The following is a 12,031-nucleotide window of genomic DNA, read 5'->3' as shown; positions in this document are numbered from 1 at the left end:
GATGTGAGTATAGTATGTGTGCGTGTGTGTGTGTGTGTGTGTGTGTGTGTGTGTATATACCAGACCCCAGTGCAGGATGTGAGTATAGTGTGTGTGTGTGTGTGTGTGTGTGTGTGTGCCAGACCCCAGTGCAGGATGTGAGTGTAGTGTGTGTGTATGTGTGTGTACCAGACCCCAGTGCAGGATGTGAGTATAGTGTGTGTGTGTGTGTGTGTGTGTGTGTGTGTGTGTGTGTGTGTGTGTGTACCAGACCCCAGTGCAGGATGTGAGTATAGTATGTGTGTGTGTGCGTGTGCGTGTGCGTGTGTACCAGACCCCAGTGCAGGATGTGAGTATAGTGTGTGTGTGTGTGTGTGTGTGTGTACTAGATCCCAGTGCAGGATGTGAGTATAGTGTGTGTGTGTGTGTGTGTGTGTACCAGACCCCAGTGCAGGATGTGAGTATAGTGTGCGTGTGTGTGTGTGTACCAGACCCCAGTGCAGGATGTGAGTATAGTGTGTGTGTGTGTGTACCAGACCCCAGTGCAGGATGTGAGTATAGTGTGTGTGTACCAGACCCCAGTGCAGGATGTGAGTATAGTGTGTGTGTGTGTGTGTGTGTGTGTACCAGATCCCAGTGCAGGATGTGTGTGTGTGTGTGTGTGTACCAGATCCCAGTGCAGGATGTGTGTATAGTGTGTGTGTGTACTAGATCCCAGTGCAGGATGTGAGTATAGTGTGTGTGTGTGTATGTATAGAGGGTGCGTGATTGTGCAGCTGTTGGGGTTTGTGTGTAGGGGGCATAGTGAGTGTATATGTAGAGGGGGTTGTGAGTGTGAGTGTAAGGGGGGAATAGTTATTGTGTGTGTGTGTGTAGGGGGTAGTGAGTGTGTGTGTAGGGTGAGCTGGGGAGTGTAGTGAGTGTGAGTGTAAGGGGGGATAGTGAGTGTGTGTGTATGGGGGGAGGGAAGTGATTGTGAGTGTAAGGGGGGATAGTGAGTGAGTGTGTGTGTAGGGGGTAGTGAGTGTAAGGGGGGGATAGTGAGTGTGTGTAGGGTGAGGTAGTATGTGTGTTGTATATGGGGGGATGGTAGTGAGTGTGAGTAAGGGGTAGGGTAGTGAGTGTGTGTAGGGGGCAGTGAGTGTGTGTGTGTGTAGGGGGAGGTAGTGTGTGTATGGGGGGAGGATGGGGGAGGGTAGTGAGTGTGTGTATGGGAGGAGGGTAGTGAATGTTAGTGTAAGGGAGGATAGTGCATGTAGGGTGAGGTCGTATGTGTGTATGGGGGGAGGGTAGTGAGTGTGAGTGTGAGTGTAAGGGGGGATAGTGCGTGTTTGTGTGCTTATGGGGGGAGGGTAGTGAGTGTGAATGTAAGGGGGGGATAGTGAGTGTGTGTGTGCTTATGACTGCATGTCACCCTTTGACCTCTCCAGTATCACCTGGATCACTGCTCCATGTTTGCTGACGAGGGGACCTGCTCTAAGGACCCTGAGTGCACGTGGTGTCAGATGAGCTGTCAGACCCCTCAGCACAACAAGAATGTAAGACCCCCACCCCCCCCAGCACCCATAATAGTGTCACACACACAGGTCCCGTCCTGTTACTGCACCCATAATAGTGTCACACACACGGGTCCCGTCCTGTTACTGCACCCATAATAGTGTCACACACACACGGGTCCGTCCTGTTACTGCACCCATAATAGTGTAACACACGGGTCCCGTCCTGTTACTGCAGCCATAATAGTGTCACACACACGGGTCCCGTCCTGTTACTGCACCCATAATAGTGTCACACACACGGATCCCGTCCTGTTACTGCACCCATAATAGTGTCACACACACAAATCCCATCCTATTACTGCACCCATAATAGTGTCACACACACGGATCCCGTCCTGTTACTGTATCCATAATAGTGTCACACACACGGGTCCCGTCCTGTTACTGCACCCATAATAGTGTCACACACACGGATCCCGTCCTGTTACTGCACACATAATAGTGTCACACACGGGTCCCATCCTGTTACTGCACCCATAATAGTGTCACACACACGGATCCCGTCCTGTTACTGCACCCATAATAGTGTCACACACACGGGTCCCGTCCTGTTACTGCACCCATAATAGTGTCACACACACGGGTCCCGTCCTGTTACTGCACCCATAATAGTGTCACACACACGGGTCCCGTCCTGTTACTGCACCCATAATAGTGTCACACACACGGATCCCGTCCTGTTACTGCACCCATAATAGTGTCACACACACGGATCCCGTCCTGTTACTGCACCCATAATAGTGTCACACACACGGATCCCGTCCTATTACTGCCCCCATAATAGTGTCACACACACGGATCCTGTCCTGTTACTGCACCCATAATAGTGTCACACACACGTGTCCCGTCCTGTTACTGCACCCATAATAGTGTCACACACACGGATCCCGTCCTGTTACTGCACCCATAATAGTGTCACACACACGGATCCCGTCCTGTTACTGCACCCATAATAGTGTCACACACACGGGTTTCGTCCTGTTACTGCACCCATTATAGTGTCACACACACGGATCCTGTCCTGTTACTGCACCCATAATAGTGTCACACACATGGGTCCCGGCCTGTTACTGCACCCATAATAGTGTCACACACACGGATCCCATCCTGTTACTGCACCCATAATAGTGTCACACACACGGGTCCCGTCCTGTTACTGCACCCATAATAGTGTCACACACGGGTCCCGTCCTGTTACTGCACCCATAATAGTTTCACACACACGGGTTTCGTCCTGTTACTGCACCCATAATAGTGTCACACACACGGATCCCATCCTGTTACTGCACCCATAATAGTGTCACACACACGGATCCCGTCCTGTTACTGCACCCATAATAGTGTCACACACACACGGGTCCCGTCCTGTTACTGCACCCATAATAGTGTCACACACACGGGTCCCGTCCTGTTACTGCACCCATAATAGTGTCACACACACGGGTACCGTCTTGTTACTGCACCCATAATAGTGTCACACACACGGATCCCGTCCTGTTGCTGCACCCATAATAGTGTCACACACACGGGTCCCGTCCTGTTACTGCATCCATAATAGTGTCACACACACGGGTCCCGTCCTGTTACTGCACCCATAATAGTGTCACACACACGGGTCCCGTCCTGTTACTGCACCCATAATAGTGTCACACACACGGGTCCCGTCCTGTTACTGCACCCATAATAGTGTCACACACACGGATCCCATCCTGTTACTGCACCATAATAGTGTCACACACACGGATCCCGTCCTGTTACTGCACCCATAATAGTATAACACACACACGGGTCCCGTCCTGTTACTGCACCCATAATAGTGTCACACACACGGGTCCCGTCCTGTTACTGCACCCATAATAGTGTCACACACACGGGTCCCGTCCTGTTACTGCACCCATAATAGTGTCACACACATGGGTCCCGGCCTGTTACTGCACCCATAATAGTGTCACACACACACGGATCCCGTCCTGTTACTGCACCCATAATAGTGTCACACACACGGATCCCGTCCTGTTACTGCACCCATAATAGTGTCACACACATGGGTCCCGTCCTGTTACTGCACCCATAATAGTGTCACACACGGATCCCGTCCTGTTACTGCACCCATAATAGTGTCACACACACGGGTCCCGTCCTGTTACTGCACCCATAATAGTGTCACACACACGGGTCCCGTCCTGTTACTGCACCCATAATAGTGTCACACACACGGATCCCGTCCTGTTACTGCACCCATAATAGTGTCACACACACGGATCCCATCCTGTTACTGCACCCATAATAGTGTCACACACACGGATCCCGTCCTGTTACTGCACCCATAATAGTGTCACACCCACGGGTCCCGATCTGTTACTGCACCCATAATAGTGTCACACACACGGGTCCCGTCCTGTTACTGCACCCATAATAGTGTCACACACACGGATCCCGTCCAGTTTACTGCACCCATAATAGTGTCACACACACGGATCCCGTCCTGTTACTGCACCCATAATAGTGTCTCACACACGGGTCCCGTCCTGTTACTGCACCCATAATAGTGTCACACACATGGATCCTGTCCTGTTACTGCACCCATAATAGTGTCACACACACAGGTCCCGTCCTGTTACTGCACCCATAATAGTGTCACACACACGGGTCCCGTCCTGTTACTGCACCCATAATAGTGTCACACACATGGGTCCCGGCCTGTTACTGCACCCATAATAGTGTCACACACACACGGATCCCGTCCTGTTACTGCACCCATAATAGTGTCACACACACGGATCCCGTCCTGTTACTGCACCCATAATAGTGTCACACACATGGGTCCCGTCCTGTTACTGCACCCATAATAGTGTCACACACGGATCCCGTCCTGTTACTGCACCCATAATAGTGTCACACACACGGGTCCCGTCCTGTTACTGCACCCATAATAGTGTCACACACACGGGTCCCGTCCTGTTACTGCACCCATAATAGTGTCACACACACGGATCCCGTCCTGTTACTGCACCCATAATAGTGTCACACACACGGATCCCATCCTGTTACTGCACCCATAATAGTGTCACACACACGGATCCCGTCCTGTTACTGTATCCATAATAGTGTCACACACACGGGTCCCGTCCTGTTACTGCACCCATAATAGTGTCACACACACGGATCCCGTCCTGTTACTGCACACATAATAGTGTCACACACGGGTCCCATCCTGTTACTGCACCCATAATAGTGTCACACACACGGATCCCGTCCTGTTACTGCACCCATAATAGTGTCACACACACGGGTCCCGTCCTGTTACTGCACCCATAATAGTGTCACACACACGGGTCCCGTCCTGTTACTGCACCCATAATAGTGTCACACACACGGGTCCCGTCCTGTTACTGCACCCATAATAGTGTCACACACACGGATCCCGTCCTGTTACTGCACCCATAATAGTGTCACACACACGGATCCCGTCCTGTTACTGCACCCATAATAGTGTCACACACACGGATCCCGTCCTATTACTGCCCCCATAATAGTGTCACACACACGGATCCTGTCCTGTTACTGCACCCATAATAGTGTCACACACACGTGTCCCGTCCTGTTACTGCACCCATAATAGTGTCACACACACGGATCCCGTCCTGTTACTGCACCCATAATAGTGTCACACACACGGATCCCGTCCTGTTACTGCACCCATAATAGTGTCACACACACGGGTTTCGTCCTGTTACTGCACCCATTATAGTGTCACACACACGGATCCTGTCCTGTTACTGCACCCATAATAGTGTCACACACATGGGTCCCGGCCTGTTACTGCACCCATAATAGTGTCACACACACGGATCCCATCCTGTTACTGCACCCATAATAGTGTCACACACACGGGTCCCGTCCTGTTACTGCACCCATAATAGTGTCACACACGGGTCCCGTCCTGTTACTGCACCCATAATAGTTTCACACACACGGGTTTCGTCCTGTTACTGCACCCATAATAGTGTCACACACACGGATCCCATCCTGTTACTGCACCCATAATAGTGTCACACACACGGATCCCGTCCTGTTACTGCACCCATAATAGTGTCACACACACACGGGTCCCGTCCTGTTACTGCACCCATAATAGTGTCACACACACGGGTCCCGTCCTGTTACTGCACCCATAATAGTGTCACACACACGGGTACCGTCTTGTTACTGCACCCATAATAGTGTCACACACACGGATCCCGTCCTGTTGCTGCACCCATAATAGTGTCACACACACGGGTCCCGTCCTGTTACTGCATCCATAATAGTGTCACACACACGGGTCCCGTCCTGTTACTGCACCCATAATAGTGTCACACACACGGGTCCCGTCCTGTTACTGCACCCATAATAGTGTCACACACACGGGTCCCGTCCTGTTACTGCACCCATAATAGTGTCACACACACGGATCCCATCCTGTTACTGCACCATAATAGTGTCACACACACGGATCCCGTCCTGTTACTGCACCCATAATAGTATAACACACACACGGGTCCCGTCCTGTTACTGCACCCATAATAGTGTCACACACACGGGTCCCGTCCTGTTACTGCACCCATAATAGTGTCACACACACGGGTCCCGTCCTGTTACTGCACCCATAATAGTGTCACACACATGGGTCCCGGCCTGTTACTGCACCCATAATAGTGTCACACACACACGGATCCCGTCCTGTTACTGCACCCATAATAGTGTCACACACACGGATCCCGTCCTGTTACTGCACCCATAATAGTGTCACACACATGGGTCCCGTCCTGTTACTGCACCCATAATAGTGTCACACACGGATCCCGTCCTGTTACTGCACCCATAATAGTGTCACACACACGGGTCCCGTCCTGTTACTGCACCCATAATAGTGTCACACACACGGGTCCCGTCCTGTTACTGCACCCATAATAGTGTCACACACACGGATCCCGTCCTGTTACTGCACCCATAATAGTGTCACACACACGGATCCCATCCTGTTACTGCACCCATAATAGTGTCACACACACGGATCCCGTCCTGTTACTGCACCCATAATAGTGTCACACACACGGGTCCCGTCCTGTTACTGCACCCATAATAGTGTCACACACACGGGTCCCGTCCTGTTACTGCACCCATAATAGTGTCACACACACGGATCCCGTCCTGTTTACTGCACCCATAATAGTGTCACACACACGGATCCCGTCCTGTTACTGCACCCATAATAGTGTCTCACACACGGGTCCCGTCCTGTTACTGCACCCATAATAGTGTCACACACATGGATCCTGTCCTGTTACTGCACCCATAATAGTGTCACACACACAGGTCCCGTCCTGTTACTGCACCCATAATAGTGTCACACACGGGTCCCGTCCTGTTACTGCACCCATAATAGTGTCACACACATGGGTCCCGGCCTGTTACTGCACCCATAATAGTGTCACACACACACGGATCCCGTCCTGTTACTGCACCCATAATAGTGTCACACACACGGATCCCGTCCTGTTACTGCACCCATAATAGTGTCACACACATGGGTCCCGTCCTGTTACTGCACCCATAATAGTGTCACACACGGATCCCGTCCTGTTACTGCACCCATAATAGTGTCACACACACGGGTCCCGTCCTGTTACTGCACCCATAATAGTGTCACACACACGGGTCCCGTCCTGTTACTGCACCCATAATAGTGTCACACACACGGATCCCGTCCTGTTACTGCACCCATAATAGTGTCACACACACGGATCCCATCCTGTTACTGCACCCATAATAGTGTCACACACACGGATCCCGTCCTGTTACTGCACCCATAATAGTGTCACACACACGGATCCCGTCCTGTTACTGCACCCATAATAGTGTCACACACACGGGTCCCGTCCTGTTACTGCGCCCATAATAGTGTCACACACACGGATCCCGTCCTGTTACTGCACCCATAATAGTGTCACACACACGGATCCTGTCAGGTTACTGCACCCATAATAGTGTCACACACACGGGTCCCGTCCTGTTACTGCACCCATAATAGTGTCACACACACACGGGTCCCGTCCTGTTACTGCACCCATAATAGTGTCACACACACGGATCCCGTCCTGTTACTGCACCCATAATAGTGTCACACACACACGGATCCCGTCCTGTTACTGCACCCATAATAGTGTCACACACACACGGATCCCGTCCTGTTACTGCACCCATAATAGTGTCACATACACGGATCCCGTCCTGTTACTGCACCCATAATAGTGTCACACACACGGATCCCGTCCTGTTACTGCACCCATAATAGTGTCACACACACGGTCCCGTCCTGTTACTGCACCCATAATAGTGTCACACACACGGATCCCGTCCTGTTACTGCACCCATAATAGTGTCACACACACGGATCCCGTCCTGTTACTGCACCCATAATAGTGTCACACACGGGTCCCGTCCTGTTACTGCACCCATAATAGTGTCACACACACGGGTCCCGTCCTGTTACTGCACCCATAATAGTGTCACACACACGGGTCCCGTCCTGTTACTGCACCCATAATAGTGTCACACACACGGGTCCCGTCCTGTTACTGCACCCATAATAGTGTCACACACACGGGTCCCGTCCTGTTACTGCACCCATAATAGTGTCACACACACGGGTCCCGTCCTGTTACTGCACCCATAATAGTGTCACACACACGGGTCCCGTCCTGTTACTGCACCCATAATAGTGTCACACACACTGGTCCCGTCCTGTTACTGCACCCATAATAGTGTCACACACACGGATCCCGTCCTGTTACTGCACCCATTATAGTGTCACACACACGAATCCCGTCCTGTTACTGCCCCCATAATAGTATAACACACACGGATCCCGTCCTGTTACTGCCCCCATAATAGTGTCACACACACGGATACAGTCCTGTTACTGCCCCCATAATAGTATAACACACACGGGTCCCGTCCTGTTACTGCCCCCATAATACTGCCGTCCTGTTACTGCCCCCATAATAGTGTCACACACGGGTCCCGTCCTGTTACTGCACCCATAATAGTGTCACACACACGGGTCCCGTCCTGTTACTGCACCCATAATAGTGTCACACACACGGGTCCCGTCCTGTTACTGCACCCATAATAGTGTCACACACACGGGTCCCGTCCTGTTACTGCACCCATAATAGTGTCACACACACGGGTCCCGTCCTGTTACTGCACCCATTATAGTGTCACACACACGGATCCCGTCCTGTTACTGCACCCATAATAGTGTCACACACACGGATCCCGTCCTGTTACTGCACCCATAATAGTGTCACACACACGGGTCCCGTCCTGTTACTGCACCCATAATAGTGTCACACACACGGGTCCCGTCCTGTTACTGCACCCATAATAGTGTCACACACACGGATCCCGTCTTGTTACTGCACCCATAATAGTGTCACACACACGGGTCCCGTCCTGTTACTACACCCATAATAGTGTCACACACACGGATCCCGTCCAGTTACTGCACCCATAATAGTGTCACACACACGGATCCCGTCCTGTTACTGCACCCATAATAGTGTAACACACGGGTCCCGTCCTGTTACTGCACCCATAATAGTGTCACACACACGTGTCCCGTCCTGTTACTGCACCCATAATAGTGTCACACACACGGGTCCCGTCCTGTTACTGCACCCATAATAGTGTCACACACACGGGTCCCGTCCTGTTACTGCACCCATAATAGTGTCACACACACGGATCCCGTCCTGTTACTGCACCCATAATAGTGTCACACACACGGGTCCCGTCCTGTTACTGCACCCATAATAGTGTCACACACACGGATCCCGTCCTGTTACTGCACCCATAATAGTGTCACACACACGGATCCCGTCCTGTTACTGCACCCATAATAGTGTCACACACACGGGTCCCGTCCTGTTACTGCACCCATAATAGTGTCACACACACGGATCCCGTCCTGTTACTGCACCCATAATAGTGTCACACACACGGATTCCGTCCTGTTACTGCACCCATAATAGTGTCACACACACGGGTCCCGTCCTGTTACTGCACCCATAATAGTGTCACACACACTGGTCCCGTCCTGTTACTGCACCCATAATAGTGTCACACACACGGATCCCGTCCTGTTACTGCACCCATTATAGTGTCACACACACGAATCCCGTCCTGTTACTGCCCCCATAATAGTATAACACACACGGATCCCGTCCTGTTACTGCCCCCATAATAGTGTCACACACGGGTCCCGTCCTGTTACTGCACCCATAATAGTGTCACACACACGGGTCCCGTCCTGTTACTGCACCCATAATAGTGTCACACACACGGGTCCCGTCCTGTTACTGCACCCATAATAGTGTCACACACACGGGTCCCGTCCTGTTACTGCACCCATAATAGTGTCACACACACGGGTCCCGTCCTGTTACTGCACCCATTATAGTGTCACACACACGGATCCCGTCCTGTTACTGCACCCATAATAGTGTCACACACACGGATCCCGTCCTGTTACTGCACCCATAATAGTGTCACACACACGGGTCCCGTCCTGTTACTGCACCCATAATAGTGTCACACACACGGGTCCCGTCCTGTTACTGCACCCATAATAGTGTCACACACACGGATCCCGTCTTGTTACTGCACCCATAATAGTGTCACACACACGGGTCCCGTCCTGTTACTACACCCATAATAGTGTCACACACACGGATCCCGTCCTGTTACTGCACCCATAATAGTGTCACACACACGGATCCCGTCCTGTTACTGCACCCATAATAGTGTAACACACGGGTCCCGTCCTGTTACTGCACCCATAATAGTGTCACACACACGTGTCCCGTCCTGTTACTGCACCCATAATAGTGTCACACACACGGGTCCCGTCCTGTTACTGCACCCATAATAGTGTCACACACACGGGTCCCGTCCTGTTACTGCACCCATAATAGTGTCACACACACGGGTCCCGTCCTGTTACTGCACCCATTATAGTGTCACACACACGGATCCCGTCCTGTTACTGCACCCATAATAGTGTCACACACACGGATCCCGTCCTGTTACTGCACCCATAATAGTGTCACACACACGGGTCCCGTCCTGTTACTGCACCCATAATAGTGTCACACACACGGGTCCCGTCCTGTTACTGCACCCATAATAGTGTCACACACACGGATCCCGTCTTGTTACTGCACCCATAATAGTGTCACACACACGGGTCCCGTCCTGTTACTGCACCCATAATAGTGTCACACACACGGATCCCGTCCTGTTACTGCACCCATAATAGTGTCACACACACGGATCCCGTCCTGTTACTGCACCCATAATAGTGTCACACACACGGATCCCGTCCTGTTACTGCACCCATAATAGTGTCACACACACGGGTCCTGTCCTGTTACTGCACCCATAATAGTGTCACACACACGGGTCCCGTCCTGTTACTGCACCCATAATAGTGTCACACACACGGGTCCCGTCCTGTTACTGCACCCATAATAGTGTCACACACACGGGTCCCGTCCTGTTACTGCACCCATACTAGTGTCACACACACGGATCCCGTCGTGTTACTGCACCCATAATAGTGTCACACACACGGGTCCCGTCCTGTTACTGCACCCATAATAGTGTCACACACACGGATCCCGTCCTGTTACTGCACCCATAATAGTGTCACACACACGGATTCCGTCCTGTTACTGCACCCATAATAGTGTCACACACACGGATCCCGTCCTGTTACTGCACCCATAATAGTGTCACACACACGGATCCCGTCCTGTTACTGCACCCATAATAGTGTCACACACACGGGTCCCGTCCTGTTACTGCACCCATAATAGTGTCACACACACGGGTCCCGTCCTGTTACTGCACCCCTTTATACGCTCCCCTTCTGCTTCCTTCCAACCTGATCTGTCCCTTCTCGTCCCGCTATCTTACACGCTCTGTTTTGAATCTCCCTTCTCTCCCTCCCCTCTAACACTCTCTGAACCGTCCTCCCCCATCATCACCTCTCTGTCTCTCTCCCTGTCTCTCTCACCCTGATCTCCCTTCTCTCCCTCCCCTCTAACACTCTCTGAACCGTCCTCCCCCATCATCACCTCTGTCTCTCTCCCTGTCTCTCTCACTCTGATCTCCCTTCTCTCCCTCCCCTCTAACACTCTCTCTGAACCGTCCTCCCCCATCATCACCTCTCTGTCTCTCTCCCTGTCTCTCTCACTCTGATCTCCCTTCTCTCCCTCCCCTCTATCACTCTCTGAACCGTCCTCCCCCATCATCACCTCTCTGTCTCTCTCCCTGTCTCTCTCACTCTGATCTCCCTTCTCTCCCTCCCCTCTAACACTCTCTGAACCGTCCTCCCCTATCATCACCTCTCTGTCTCTCTCCCTGTCTCTCTCACTCTGACCTCC

The 12,031-nt window shown here is 51.8% G+C and overlaps 1 protein-coding gene across 1 annotated transcript in view; it reads left to right on the top strand.

The window, feature by feature from the left end:
- Positions 1 to 12,031, top strand: part of LOC142485398 (multiple epidermal growth factor-like domains protein 8) — a 111,521-nt gene that overhangs the window by 79,036 nt on the left and 20,454 nt on the right. Inside the window, exon 12 of the mRNA XM_075584416.1 lies at positions 1,410 to 1,517. Within this exon, the coding sequence (XP_075440531.1) occupies positions 1,410 to 1,517 (108 nt within the window). The remainder of the gene's footprint in view (positions 1 to 1,409; positions 1,518 to 12,031) is intronic.

This window comes from Ascaphus truei, unplaced genomic scaffold (genome assembly GCF_040206685.1).
Source record: "Ascaphus truei isolate aAscTru1 unplaced genomic scaffold, aAscTru1.hap1 HAP1_SCAFFOLD_587, whole genome shotgun sequence".
Classification (NCBI taxonomy): domain Eukaryota; kingdom Metazoa; phylum Chordata; class Amphibia; order Anura; family Ascaphidae; genus Ascaphus; species Ascaphus truei.
The sequence above is the reverse complement of the archived record's forward strand: the minus strand, read 5'-3'. Positions and strand labels throughout refer to the sequence as shown.